Source organism: Antechinus flavipes, chromosome 2, assembly GCF_016432865.1.
Source record: "Antechinus flavipes isolate AdamAnt ecotype Samford, QLD, Australia chromosome 2, AdamAnt_v2, whole genome shotgun sequence".
Taxonomy (NCBI): domain Eukaryota; kingdom Metazoa; phylum Chordata; class Mammalia; order Dasyuromorphia; family Dasyuridae; genus Antechinus; species Antechinus flavipes.
This window is the reverse complement of record NC_067399.1, coordinates 233735392-233751284: the sequence shown is the minus strand read 5'-3', so window position 1 is coordinate 233751284 and position 15893 is coordinate 233735392. Positions and strand designations below refer to the sequence as shown.

Sequence of the window (15893 nt, the reverse complement as noted above, 5' to 3'; positions counted from 1 at the left end):
TAGAAGTTACATTTAATATATAATTTTTAAAATCTATAGAAGTGGGTTAAGTGACTTGTCCAGAGTCACACAGCTAGTAAGTATTAAATGTCTGAGACTAGATTTGAACTCAGGTCTTCCTAAATACAGGGTTCGTGTTCTATCCACGGCACCATCTAGCTGTCCCCCATTAGCTTATTTCCTGAATTGAACTCAATCTCCTTTCTCTATGCCAGGTATGCACAAGCACTGTCTCTTAAAATGCAGTGAGTTCCTAACCAATCAGTTTATGTGCCATTCTTTCCCATGAAATTGTCTCTGATATCCTCTTCCTCCTGATACCACTACCATAATTTTCCTTGTATCGTTATTATTTCTGTAAATGTTGTGTGCCACTAATAGATTATAAGGGCAAGAAGACTATAGTTTTTGTCTTTTTGTTTCAAGGATCTACCACAGTAATTAGAATGTACTTGGCATATCTGTTGAATTAAATTAGAAGAAAAGCAAAGCAATTTTCATATGTAGATAATCACTGTAGTGACCATATCTCTTTTATATATACAAGTGTCTCAGAATAAAGTCAGAAGTACTTGGAGTAGTCCAGAAGATATTAGTCCCATTTATAAGGAAGGATTACTTACTTATCTTGACCAAGGTCAAAGGGCTGACCTCATATCATAGTTAGAACTAGAAATGAGGTCTTCTGACTTTATCCAATAGGATTATTTACATATGATAGTGCATTTTAGTTAATTGTCAATACTTTTGTGAACAGCATGGGTACACTTCCATTCTAGCATAAAGTGCCATTAAATACATATTTTTCATATGTAAAAAAATTGTGGACTAGTGAAAATGAAGTATGAGGTAAAAAGGAAAACATTTTATAATATGTTCCCATGGACGGGCAAAAAAGGGTATACATAAGATTTAAGTGAAATATAATTACATTTAAAAAGGCAATTCTAGGCAAAAAAAAAAAAAAAAAAGCTTTTTAGATTCTATTAGGATCTAAAGATAAGTAGATTCCAAATTTCCCATGGTAGATATTTATTGTGCAATAGTGCATTATGTTCTTTGCACTATCACACAAGAAAAATAAAATTACTTTTCAACAGAAATATGGATCAAAAGAAATTTAAATGGGGATAAATAATTGCAGAAAACTGGAAGATAGAAAAAAAATAAAAAAGTATAAACTGCAAAATAGTAGCATCTGTGTATGATATCTATAGGACTGCTTTGTCTTAAAATGAACTCTAATTCAGGATCCTTGTGGACATAGTCTTATTTATTGTTTTATTGCTGTTTGCATAAAGCAGATGTTTTACACATAGGCTTTTAATAAATGTCTGTTATTAGGCTGAAGTATAAATACCTGGACATATAAATTCACCTTTTAATACTAGGAAGCATTCCATAAGTATAGCAGAATAATAAGTCCATATATTCCTAGCCATTATCTCACATTGCTAAAATTTAGAAGACCAAAGTTTTGTTTAAAAATATATATATATTAAGACTTACCTAGAGGGGTACTTCCTTGAAACATCTGTTGCTTACTTGTCAAGTTATTACCATTTGTAGACATTGCATTGTTATAAAAGTCAGAACTTGTCAGATCACCAAGAATTGCATCTAAATTATCCAAGTCTCCACTCACCTAAAGATCAATTTTTACAAACAGTTTGAAAATATGTCTATATATTTGTATCCACATGTAGATGTATGTATAGCAAGAAACAATTTAAATGATGAAGAAGAAAATGGAACAAACTAAAATAATGGTAAGAGTAAGTGTGTGACATTTGTAAGAAGTAAAATAATTAATGACAATATTCCCGTAAACATCTTTTTCTATATGAGGGCTATTCCTCTTCACAAACATGAAGATATTTACACATATCTATAAATTCAAGATAAGTACATATGTTATGGTTAATGTTCAGTAGATAATATTTTATCAAACTTTCCTGGAAGGAGTAACCTAATTTAATGTACAGTATAAACCAAAAGAAAATTCTTCCCTTTTAAGTGAAATAGATCTAAACCTGCTATGACAATCACAAAATGAAAGGTATGCTCACATCTGAAAGGTATTTGCCTTTCACCTAATACCAGGATTCATATTTGACATCAGAGAAAATCTTGTACCAATACTATATATCATCATCACTACTAAATAAAAACTAAGCATACACTTTTCAAAATTATGCCATAAATAATAATATAAACACATAAGAATATGTATATAATTTAGTTCCTAAATATTAATAAATATAATTTGATTTTTGTGTTTCTCTAATTCCCTTCTTAGTGACTTACAATATCCATTTGGGAAAAAAAAGCATCTTAGATGAGATTTTTCACTTCTACCTTCAGATCATGCATTTCAACAAATTTAGCCAAGATTATATGACATCATTCATTGTGTCCTATCTTTCAAACAATATGGTTCAATTTAAATATAGTTTTGATATTACAAATTTAAATATAATATAGAATCATTACCTGATGTAGCTATAAAGAATTTTAAAAATATAATCTTACCCACTCATTTTACAAAGAAAAAGCAGACACTCATAGAGGGAAAATGAGATGTCTTTCTTTGATTATGCAGCTAGTTAGATGAGCATTTATTTAATTCCAACAATCACTGAATTTTAAGTTTGTCACTGCTAGATTATGGAATAATAAAGTGCTGAACTTGGAATCAAGATGGTCCAGTTCAAATAAGCTTCTCATACTTACTATATGGGAAAATCACCACCTTTCTGCACCTGTTTCCTCATCTATAAGATTAGGATAATAATATTTCTAAATCAGAGAGCTATTGTTTGGCTAAAATGAGATTATCCCTCTAAAGTTTTTTGCAAATTTTAAAGCTTACATGTAAATGTTTGTTATTATGATGACTATTGCTGTTTTTGTTGTTGTTGATTATACTGCCAAGTTTTCTATTCATGCTTAATATAGGATAGAAATTACAGAAAACAAATGAATGTTGTTTTAAAACTATCCATGCCTAATGTAGGATAGAAGTTACAGAAAACAAATGAATGATGTTTTGAAACATGTTACCTCTTCATTTTGTTCAGTCTTAACTTTAATCTCTTTTTCTTGGCTTGAAGTTGGAATAGAAGAGGTGCTGCACTGCCCCATTTTCGTATCTCCACCTTCCACTTTGGGTTTTATGTCTTTAGAAAGCGAATCATTGGGATCATCTCTATCAAGCAGATATCGAAGAAGTGCATTGTTTTCCTTCTTCTTGGGACTGAGCTGCTCCTGCTTTACTAGTCCTTCACCAGAAGTTGTACTGCTTGTATCTTTCCCAGTAGCTTCAGCTGTAATTTTGGCTACTTCAGCAGGAGAATTCCCATTCTGTAGCAATTTGTGCAAAATCCTATGCTTCTCTTGCAGCAGGGAGCCATGCATATTTGATGTGGAAGAAACTCCTCCTGATGTAGATGAGGAAACTCCAGAAGGGCTAGTGACACTGGAAGCAGAGTCTTTACAGCCTGCATCTAATGGAGAATTTGTCAGAGTGGAATGTCCTCGCTCTTCTGAAGAGCATGTCAGTAACTGAAGTAATTTCTTATGGCCTTTGCTTTCAGGTGGTCCCCTCTGGTTCTCTGGCCCTTCAACACCAATTTCTTTACTATCTTTATCACTAGGGTGGTCCCTACTATTGGCTTGGCAGATGGAACTTTCCACCTGATTCTGTTCACAGTATAAGCCAGCGGGACTCTTAGAATCCTGGCTGCCAATTTTACTTTGTTGGTTCATGTTCATGTTTGGAGAATTGTCCAACTTGGGGCCCGGTGAAGAAAGTGTAGACAAAAGAGAAGTCCCCACACCCTCACTGATAGCTTGAAGGGCACTGAGAGAGCTGCTGGAGAAATTGTTGCTCCCAGTATTGCTGGCAGATCCCATTGGAGAATGCATACCTGCATAAGGAAGGAAGCCAAAAGAGCAAGGTGAGTGATTAATCAACAAACATTTCTTAAATATTCACTCTGTATTAGGGACTATGCTAGGTGCTGGCGACATAAGATTAAAATGAAACAGTTCTTGTCCTCAAGAAGCTTATATTCTATGGAGGGAAGCAGCATATACATATATAAATGTAGACAAAATAAGCATGCGGTAATGGGAGAAGAGGACAGCACTAGTAGAAAAGACTTCATGTACAAGGTGGTACTCTGGCTGAGTTTGCAAGGAAACAAAAAATTGTGAGAAATAAAGGTGAAGAACGAGTATATTCCTGGCCTAGGGGATGGGCTGTTAGCATTCAGGAGATGAAAATGCATAAGGAATTGCAAGACCAGTTTGCCTGGGTCATAGAATATGGGAAGGGGAATAATGAATAAAAAGGCTAAAAAAAACTTCAATATGACTATTTATTAGTGTTTGTTCAGTGATGACCAACTCTTGGCAAAGATACTGAAGTGGTTTTCAATTTCTCCTCCAGTTCATTTTACAGATGAGCAAATTGAGACAAAGAGGGTAAAAGTTAGTCTAGGATCAGGGGCTTTAAATGCCAATAGAAGAGTTTGTGTTTCATCCTGATAGGCAAAAAATGGAAAAGGGAGAAAACAAACAGGGAACCATTGGAGTTTATTGAGCTGGGGAATAATATGGTCATCCCTGCATTGACAGTTATATAAAAAAAATGGAGAGAGGGGAGACTTGTGGCAGGAAGACAAAAGAAGAAGTTACTGCAATGTTGCATGCAAGAGATGATAAGGGCTTGAACTAGGTGGACTCATAAAGAGAGGTAAAGGGCTGGATGCAAATGATGCTGTAGAGATAGGAACAACAGAATACAGTAACCAAATGAACGTGGGAAATCCATTGAGAGGATATATCTTGTTAGGGCTTTAATTTCTCAAAAATAACTGAGCACAGAAAAGATGAATTACATGACAAATTACATACATCAATATGATCTCTTTAAAAAAGTCTTCTAAACACTGACTTAGACATCCTGGGCTATGAAGGAAACTTTCTGAGGCTATGCCAAATTAGACCTGGTCAGACCTAAGACACTGGGACATCTTCTATGTATAAGTTAATAATAAGACAGCACTCTCTCAGGATACCAGACTGTGCTTTACCCAAGTGTTAAAAGTCATTCTCTGAAAATTGGTTCCCATGACTAAGGAGTGGAGGGGTTATTATGTACATCAGTATTAAGAGTACCAACATGTATAAAACTCCAGATTTCTGCAGTATTTAAACATAAAAAGGAATAACACTTAAATGGACAGAAAGAAATAGATCAAGTAAAATACCTGGAACAGGAGAAAACTGATGTGAAGGCATCTTTGGACTACCTCTGTTACGAGGAGAAATCATTAGGTTCTGCTGATTGGAGCCAATGCCAGGGCTACCATGTGGGGGGCTATTCATATTTAGCCCATAATTGTTGTTCTGATAGGGAGAGGATTGCATTCCTGGACCAAGATTTATAGAGCTCATGTTATTAGGGCCCCCATATCTAATGCCACTCATCTGTCCCACTGCATTGGGATCTCCCAGGGAGTAGGGCCTATTCTGCATTGGCAGGCTTTGATTTGGTGACATATTCATTCCTCCAACAGAACTGGAACAGCCAACTGTGGGAGCTCGTATGTTTTGTCCCACTGGGTTGGGATTTGGTCTATATCCATTTTGTTCTCTGAAAATCACACAGAGAAAAACAATAAATGTTATATAACAATTGCAAAGTTCATTAAAATTCTAAATAAGATCTGAAATTTGGAGGAAACCAACATATCAAACCACCTCTTCATGGATACTATGTCAATGACTTCAATAACTATACCAACATAAATGCAAATCTGTTTCTAATGAGATGGAATTAATTTTCCTATCAATAGGCTACTAGGAAAATTGCCTCACAATTAACATCATATCTGCTGATCTCCATAGAAGTAAGATGGTTCTAATAAGCAAAGCTGCGAACTCTTCAAAACTAGCATTTTCCATGAGGTAGAGGTTAGAGAAGATTCAAGGATTTCTTATTTAATGTTTTGTGTGTGCTGCCTACTCTCACTGGGATGTCATTTTGTATTTATGAAAAGCATATGTTCCTAAATGAAATTTTAATTTAAAAAATTAACCTCAGTGTTATTACATATTACATATGAAGATCATGAGGAAAAAAATGAAAGATTGAAGAAAGAAAGAATAGGAACATTTTTTATATAAGGTAGATATACCACCTAATCTATATTTTTCATAAAACAGTTATCCTGTTAAAAAACCTAACATTTTATCCAATATACTATCCCTTAATCTTCAGATAGGGCCTTTCTTCCCCCCTTCACTCCCTGAAAATAAAATTTCCAGGCAGAATTGTTTTGTGTATTTCTCACATACAAAACACACAAACCTTTAAAAATGTGCATTCTTATTCCCAACTTTCAAATTCTAAATCAAAGAATTACCACAGGATTCTTTTTCTCCTCTACTTGACTTTTTTATACCAAAGTTTTCATACCAACAAAATATCTGACAACTTGATATTTTTGAAGTTTGAGAATAAGGTAACTGAAAAAAATATAACAGAAAGGCACTACACCTCTGTAGGAAGTGGGTAGAAAGAAAGCCATGGCGATCATTAGTTACTGGATTCCGAAAAAGTTTGCTCTTTGTTTGGGCAGTCACTATAGTTCCATCAGCTAAGGAGAACCGATACACAGGAGTTTCAGCATGTCCTTGAATATAGGCTGTATAAGAGAAATTAACACTGTGGACTGTATCAATGGAACACATGTAGCAAAAACTAGTAAGAAAATATATTTGAAAATACAATTCTTCTGAGACTACAAGAGCATTAAGTTCTATATAAAAGTAATGAACAGGCTAAAATAAAAATTCTGAAGATACATTCTGAGAGCCAACCAAACAGCATTTGATGTACATATAACCCCCACCACATACATACATACACACACACACACACACACACACACACACACACACACACCAAAAATAAATAAAGTAAAAAAGGGAAGACTCTAGATTTAACAATTCAATTTTTTAAAAAATTTATTTACCTTCCTGGTAGTGCCGTTTTTGGGACCATGACTGTCCATCATTAAGACTAAAAAATCTCTGGATACACCTTCTGATTATATCTTCAAAGCCTGGTCTCATAGAAGACCGCAGTGAGTTTGTATCTATAGTGACAACTTTGCCTGTTTTTAAAGTATGAAGGAAACAAAATATTTATGAGGTGTCCACTATGTGAAAGCACTGTAGAAGATAGATAAAAAAGAATTAAGTTGAATCAACAAAGTATCGCAGGACAAGACCATGTCTTAATCATTTGGTGTCATGACTATGGATTTCAGCTATTATCCATATCATCTTTCTGTACAATTCCCTGCCCTGAAGAATGACAACATAGTAACCATAATATTTTAGAGAACATTTAAAAATATCTTATTATTTCCTTTGAAGTCCACATGGCTTTAGTGGTTTGAATGTTGCCTCTACAATTCTCTAAATCTTCACAATATACATCATGTATAAATAGTAACCACTTTTTAATCTAAATTTGGAGGATTAAGCAAACCCCTCTATTAAATAATCTACTAAACATTTTATTAAACATCTATGATATGCTGAGGATTTAGAGAAGCTACAAAGATTCAGCAAATTCTACAAAGTATAACCACAGAATGCCTCTTTCAACTAAACTCTTTAACTTTCAGGATGCAGCAGGTAAATAATATCTTCATATAGTCAGGGAAAACTCTTTCAAGATCCTCTAAAACTACACTTTGCCCATTTTTTAAAGTATTCATATCAATCACCACAGATGAGTGAGACTATCACAATCTTGACAGGTCCCAAAAAAGAACTTTTTCCATTTTGAAGAAAAATCTCTTCCCTTCTATTGTTTCTTATATTTCAGGACATATCTTTGGTAAAATTAGATACTTTTTTCCCCTAAAATCTTAAGCAAATCAAGAAAACAATACAACACCCCTCCAAGTAAGATGAATTCAAAAACTAGTGACATGATTGTTTTCCTCACTACAACATCACTGGAATTCAGGGAGTGAGCCTTATAGTCCTAGGTCATCTCTTAGAATGAAGGTTTCTTCCCTGAATTACTTCTGCCCTCAGAAAATAAAACCACCAAAGTCCTTCCCAATATTCTCTCCAGAAAATAAGTAGGTTGATGTCACTGCAAGGTGACCTCTTAATATCATGGTACATCAGATAATGAGTTACCTATCTACTGGTGCTTTCCCAGGCCAATGGCTGGCAAATGCCTACATCTAATCCTAAAACTCTATAACTCAGAATTATGCCAAAGCCCCAAACCTCCCTTTTCTGATCCTCATCCAGCCACACTCTTCTCCAGTCTCTGTCTCTTCAGGCCTCTGGAATAGCTTCCTCATCCAACCTTGTCACTCATATAAATTCTTTTCATCTTTTTACAATCACAAAACTGACTCAATACAAAAAATACTTCGCCTATCAAATGGGTTCATTCTCTCATGCCTCAAATCCACAACTACAATGAAGCTAGAAGAAAAACAGGAATAGGCTATTGTCACCATTGACCCTTCCAACTCTCCCCTCTGGATGTCCTTCATATATGAGGTTTAGTCCAAAACCTTACAGCTATACTGTACCAAGCATTACATCAACAGCCCTCCTTCCACAAGTCCACTGTTTATCTTTCCAAAGTTTTCAATCTCAATTCTTGGGGTATACACTTCAGCCATCCACAGGGAATACAGCTAAGTGGCTCAGTGGATAGAGCACTGGGCTTGGAGTCGGGAAGAACTGAGTTCTAATCCAGTCTCTGACACTTTGTTGCTGCATGACCTTGAACATGACCCTGTTTGCCTAAGTTACCTCAATTATAAAATGGAGATGATAGTATCACCCACCTGCCAGGATTGTGGTGAAGTTTAAAAGTTAGTATCTGTAAAGTGCTTAGTGCAATGTCTGACATTTATTAAAATCTTCTCTCCTTTTCTTCCTTCCTCTCTTCCAAGTTATACCTCATGTCTCACAATAACCCATAATTATGAAATTCCCACTCTCACATCTATTTCTGACTTACTCTCAATTCTATCTTTGACCTCACTGTGAAAACCAACACCTTCACTCCTCCAGGTTCTCATAATCTTATCATGACAATAATGTGCTATTTTTCTTGCCTTCAGAGCCTCAACCCGATATTTAATTAACTGAATGATACACTGTTCTCTAACTCTGAATGAATGAACATTTATCCAGTACTCACTACACACCAGCCATTGTGTGAAACACGAAGATGAAATAGAAGCAAGTAAGTCTTCTGATATCAGAGTTTAGAAGTCCAACAAAGGAAGACAATACACATAGGGAAATGATCTTTACAGGAATAGTGGTATGGATGTGATTACTATTCTGAACAAGAGTCGAGAGTATGGGGACGGAAGGGGGAGATAGTTGATATAAAAAATAAAGTCAAATCAGAGAAAAGATCTAATGTCTTGCATTAGACAAGTTCATAAAAAGATATTCACAATGATTCCATTTATTAAATCAGTATATAAAACAGTCCAAAGAAATTTCTATCAGCAATTTGGAGGAAAAACTTCACCTAACATTGCTCATGTCTTGGCACTTCTCAGTCCAGAATAATCCCCACATTCTGAATTATTTGTTATTATATACATGTTTCTGAACATTACCAGTAGAAGTCATGGTTGAAATGTATCTATTTGGCCCACTACAAATTCATATAATATAATCTCACACAGAATCTCCTAGTCCTTTTATGCTTCCATGATCAACTATCATTCTCAACAATGGGATACTCTATTCTATTCTATTCCAAACCTTCTCTCTCTTCAAATTAACTGTGTCATTCCTTTCCTTACCACAAAGGCCTTTCTCTCTTACTTTACACAAGTAAGGCCTTTACAAAAAGGCCATCAGTCTTGACCTTGACCTTTCCGCCATTTCCTACCTTAAACTCCTGGCAATGATTGCCTTTTCTTTACTCCTATGATCCAATCTCTGAGAAAAGGTAACCCTGCTTCCTATTTTCTAATTATAAAATTGTTATTTAATTTAGGTTTTTTTCCAATTAATATCCTGGTAGCAAATACACATAGCCAAACAAAACAAAATCCTGCTATGTTCGTGTGTGTGTGTGTGTGTGTGTGTGTGTGTGTGTGTGTGATTTTATAAGCCTCAAGCCACTGCTTCTGTCAATTAGTGGGTAAAATGGTACATGAATGTACCACTCATGTGATTGGTGATAATACGGTTCAGAGTTCTTAAGTTTCCAATGTTATTTCAACTTTACAATCATTATGCTATATGTATTATATAAATTGTTCTTTTGCTGCCTTATTCTTTACTCTGCATAAGTTCATACAAGTCTTTCCAGGTTTCTCTAAAACTACCCATATCATTTCTGGTAGTACAGTAGTATTCCATTTAAATTCATAAATTATAATTGATCCAACTATTTGCCAATTATATGGTACAGCTGCTATATTTTTTGTATGTAACCATTATGGGAGCAGAGTAGACATAAAGGTTATTTACTCTTTATTCTTTTGGCTTGTACACAAATTAATAGTGGCATTCCTAGGTCAAAGAGTATATTCACAGTTTAGTAATTTTGGGGATAAGTTCAAATTGCTTTTCAGAATGGGGAGAATGATTCACAATTTCATCAACCAAATGTTACATACTTATTTTACCACAACCCATCTAACATCTATCATTTTTCCTTTTGTGTCCAATTTGCCACTCTAATCAGTAGAATTCATCTGGCATTTAAAGCCCTCCATAATTCACAATATCTTTTCATTCTGTTTACACACTGCATACAGCCACATACTCAGGATTCAAGTATTCTTCATACTTGAATTTACCATTTCCCATCTCCATTCCTGTACATGGTGAGAACCCATGAGTGGAATGTCATCTTCCTTACCTCTTACCTCTTAAAATCTCTAACTTCCTTCTAGGCTCAGATTAAATATCATTTTTTGCATAAACTATTCTTGCTCCTTCAAATGCTAATATCTTCTTGTACAAGATTACTTTTCATCTATTCTGTATCTATCTTTTACTTATCTATTTCTATATAGAAAGGCACATACACCTTGAAGTAAAGCACACAAAATATTTGTATGAATTCAATTAAGAAGTGTCTTTAAAAGAAATAAATAATTTTAATAGCTGGTGAAATATTCAGAGCTCATAGCTGGGCCATGCCAATAAAAATAAAAATGATATTACCAAAGCTAATTTACAGTCTGAATGTTCTACTAATCAAAGGAATACTTTATAGAATTCAACAGAATAATAACAAAATTCATCTGGAAAAGCAAAATATCCAGAATACTAAGGGAAATAATGAAAGAGATGGGTAATAGTACTTCTAGACTTCAAACTATACTATAAAGAATCAGTCATTAAAACCACTTGATTTTGGTACTCAAATTTAAAAATTAGAGAGTTAGATCCCTGGGGAAGAGTATAGACAATAGAGAATGAGAAACAATGAACCATAATAATTTAGTATTTGAAAATCTAGAAAGCAAATTACATAGGAAAAAACTATTCATTTAATAAAAACTGATAGGAAAATTCAAAATCAGTATGGTAGAAATTAGTCTTAAATCAACACTTTCTGCTTGATTATACAACAAACTCTAAATGGATTTATTACAATAATATTATGATGATACAATAAAAATAGAACAGAAATAGATTCTAAGCTTTTTTACAGCTATGGACAGGAGACATTCTTAACTAAACAAAGGATAGAGGTGATTAGAAAAGATTTTGGTTAATGAAACTGAAAAGTTTCTGCACAACAAAATTAATGCAGTTAGGATAAGAAGAAGAAAAGTAGTCAAATGGGGAGAAATCTTTGTAACAAATTTTCAGATAAGGGTTTAGTATCAAAAGATTGAAAAAACCAGATAATGTGTGTTTGTGAGAAAAGAGAGGAAAGGAGGGGAGAGGAGAAAAGAAAGTAAAAAAAAGAGAGGAAAGGTAAGTGATTCCCCAATTGATAATTGATGAAAAGATATAAACAAAAAGTTCTCCAAAGAATTACACACTAGTAACAATATAAAAGAATACACCAAATGACTAATAAGAAAAATGCAAATCAAAACAACCCTAAGCTTTTCTCTCTCTCTCATTCTGTAAATGGCAAAGAAAATAAAACATGAGTTTGTTCAATGTTGGAAAGGTTCTAGGAATATAGTATGTTGTTAGTGAAGTGAAGTAGGAACGCAACTTCTATTATATAAAGTGACAAAATATCCATCTTTTTTGACTGAAGTTAGTCTTAGACCCCAAGGAAGTTGGTAATAAAAAAAAATCCCCTTACACATCAAAATATTTCTAACAACAAATTTTTTGAAAGGAAAATATCAGAAACAAAGTAGATAGTTATTTATCAAAGAAAGGTTAAACAAATCGTGGCACACTAATGTGATAGAATATTACTGTAATATGAGAAATAAGATTTATAAGATATGATTCAGAGTAAAATAATCAGAGCCAAGAAAACAACATGTATAACAACTACAACATAAATGGAAACAAAACACACACATACACACAAACAATCAAGAGGCGATGTTGCATAATTTTAAAGAGCAATAATGGCTTTTAAAAGAAATATGAAAAAATACCCCCAAACTTACTTTTCTTTCAAAAGTGAAAGATCCACAAATATGGTATACATTTTCATATTTTTAGAGTTTTTCAAAGTATTGATCAGTTTTACTGATTTTTTTCTCTTTTCTTAAAAATATCATTTGTTATACAGAATGACTCTCTGAAAGGGTTAAAGGTGGAGGGATACTGAGGAAAATATTATAAAGTCATCAATAATAACATGTTAAAAATATTTTTATGGAGATGGCTCTCTGGGAAGAGGGACAAGGAGGAGTACAAGGAAAAATTTTGTTGGCATAAAAAAAAGTCATAAATAAAAATTTACTTAAAAAAAAAAAAAACAGAGCACATAGGTTAAAGTCAAAGACTGTCTTTCAGCATTTGGCACTCTCCAGAACATAGAGAATAAAGACTTAATAAAGGCTTATTGTTGATTGTATTGTTGTTAGCTTTTTTATACATTACATCCCCTCAGTAGAATATAAGATCCTTGAAGGAAAGAAGTTTCATTTTGACTCTGTTGTCCCACTTTCCAAGATCAACTAACATGTATTAGATATAAGAAATATTTGCAGAACTGAAAAAGTACTAACTACAGATCTTTTGTATATTAAATTGTAATGGCTAAGCAAGATGTGGCTAGATCAGTTTAGGGATTCAACAAGGAAAGGTACAAGACTCAAAAGTAGCCTCTAATTTATTACCAAAGAAAGGAAGACACCCCAGATGATAGAAAAGTTAGCATTTTACTACACACCATTTGTTAAAATGTCCAGGATAACTGTTTCTCTAGCGATCAGAATATTTAAACTGTTCATTTTTTGTTATACTTTAAAATAGTGACTTGGTAAATAGATAAAACCAAAAACTTTATTTTTGCTTCTTAAGCTTAAATGCAAGTGCAAAAGTGTCCTACTATGGAGAACAGCTCAGACTAACAAATCATAAGACAGGAATTATTAAGTCATCTAATTGATGTGAGAAGTTTTTAAAAATACTTCAACCTCAAATTCATGAAAAGATTTGAATGAGAAATAATAAATACAAAGAGTTAAAATTCATAAGCATATGATAATTTAAAAAGTGAAAAGCTTCATTGTAAAATTAATTTCAAGACAGTATAGGGCAGATGGAATAGTTTCAGAAAAACCTAGAAAGATTTTTTTGACTTGATGCAAACTGAAATGCTCGAGCAGAACCAGGAAACTTTGTACACAGGAACAATTATAACAACAATCAACTGTGAAAGATTTAGCTACTCTGATCAATACAATGATCCAAGATCCTTTCAAAGAACTTGATCAAAAGTGCTATCTACTCCAGGAAGAGAATCAATGAACCAAGAGTACAGATTAAAATATATTATTTTCCACTTTATTTTTATTCCTTGGAATGAGGAGGAAGAGGAGAATATGGCAAATATAAAAATGTATTATGTGACTTCACATGGATAATGGACATTATATTACTTCTCTTCTCAATGAGTAGGGGAAAGGCTGGAAAAAGTGAGAAAATATGGAACTGAAAAACTTTTCAAATGAATATTTAAAATAGCATGTATTATTTATATGTATGTATGAAGCATAATAATTAAGATTAAAATAAAAATATGGACAGAAATGCTAACCTTGCAAAAAATAATAATTCTATATAGTTTGCTTTTTTCTCAAATTCACTTTATTGTCATCAATTACTAAAAGATGTCATCAATCACTTTTATGAGAAGGTGAAAGAAATGAAGCCAGGTATACTTGGAGCACTAATTAGTCTTACCTGAAAGATCATGTTTAGTAATAAAGCTTTCAGGGTTTGAAGGGAACACTGTAGTAATGCGGCGTGCCACGCAGATCATACAAGATTGTAAATCTGTTAAAAAAAAAATTTAACCCATTTCAAATTTGCCAATATTTTATGAGGATAATAAGTTCTTAGAAAAGTAAATAAGGAAATTTAGAAACACAAAAACACAATGATTCATTATTTTTGTCTTTCCTTTTGTTGTACATATTTGAAATAAAACACTTACCTTCTCCTTCTTCCATCATAGCCCGGGGTTGAGACAAGGCAAAACACTGCATTGTCTCGTATCTCTGGCGCATATCAGGACTTCCCACATCATCTAAAATATCATGCACTGTTTTCACTAACATACGGCAATTAAATGTGTGACTTTTTTGTCTTGGTGCTTCACTTGTCCACGGATCTCCATTAACTTTATAAAACAAATCAATTATAGGGGAAAGAAACCAAAAATAAAATGTCACTTTGGTGTACAGGAAATTTAAACTTCAGCATACTAAAGATATGAAGTAGTACTTCCATATTTCAGTAAAGGAGCTGGATATACTAAGTATTTTACAAAGTATCAGTGGAATATTATACTCCAAGGTTAACACAAATTCACTAGGTACTGCAATCATGGAAACTGCATTAATAATTGATAACTGTATGGATTGTTAAAGAAGCTTATATATGTCAGAATAGAAACATATCACTGTTTCTAAAAGCTTTTGACTTTAGTCAAACTTTCCAAAATTGAGCTAGACAGCTAAATAAAAGAATGTTTTGGGTTGTTCTGATTTTTTTTTTAAGTAAAAATATAATCACCTGCTGACTTAGGCAAATTCTTGAGAAAATCCTTTCTGTCATCTTCATGCAAGATACTATACACGCTGGTGTTAACCAAGTCTTCTTGCTTATACTGCAGGTATTGTGTGACATTTTCTGACACAAATACAATGGTCCCATCACGATTAACCACAAAGAGAAAACCATCCAAGGCCTAAAATGTGATTGTATAAATACATATTAATATCTAACTTCATTGTTTGGTTAAAAAAATCTTTTATTTTAGTGCCAATTATTAAAACAGTTATCCTACATTACCCTCCCTCAAATCTATCTTTTGTTGTTGCTATTTTTTTTTAATTAAAGCTTTTTATTTTTCAAAACATGCACGGACAATTCTTCAACATTAGCCCTTGCAAAACCTTGTGTTCCTATTTCCTCCCCCTTCCCTCCTGCTCTCCCCTAGATGGCAAGTAGTCCAATATATGTTAAACATGGTAGAAATATGTGTTAAATCCAATATATGTATACACAGTTATACAATTATCGTGTCACACAAGAAAAAAAGAGAAGCAAAATAAAATGCAAACAAATAACTACAAAAAGAATGAGAATGCTATGTTGGGAACCACACTCAGTTCCCACAGTCCTCTCTCTCTGGATATAGA

General features: G+C 33.4%; 1 protein-coding gene across 1 annotated transcript in view; it reads right to left on the bottom strand.

The window, feature by feature from the left end:
- The window catches only part of NCOA3 (nuclear receptor coactivator 3), a 105123-nt gene that overhangs the window by 25366 nt on the left and 63864 nt on the right, over positions 1 to 15893 (bottom strand). Inside the window, exons 6-13 of the mRNA XM_051976531.1 lie at positions 15265 to 15439; positions 14684 to 14869; positions 14431 to 14523; positions 7047 to 7187; positions 6569 to 6716; positions 5277 to 5662; positions 3064 to 3929; positions 1510 to 1645 (exon numbers count right to left, since the gene is read on the bottom strand). Of these exons, the coding sequence (XP_051832491.1) occupies positions 1510 to 1645; positions 3064 to 3929; positions 5277 to 5662; positions 6569 to 6716; positions 7047 to 7187; positions 14431 to 14523; positions 14684 to 14869; positions 15265 to 15439 (2131 nt within the window). The remainder of the gene's footprint in view (positions 1 to 1509; positions 1646 to 3063; positions 3930 to 5276; positions 5663 to 6568; positions 6717 to 7046; positions 7188 to 14430; positions 14524 to 14683; positions 14870 to 15264; positions 15440 to 15893) is intronic.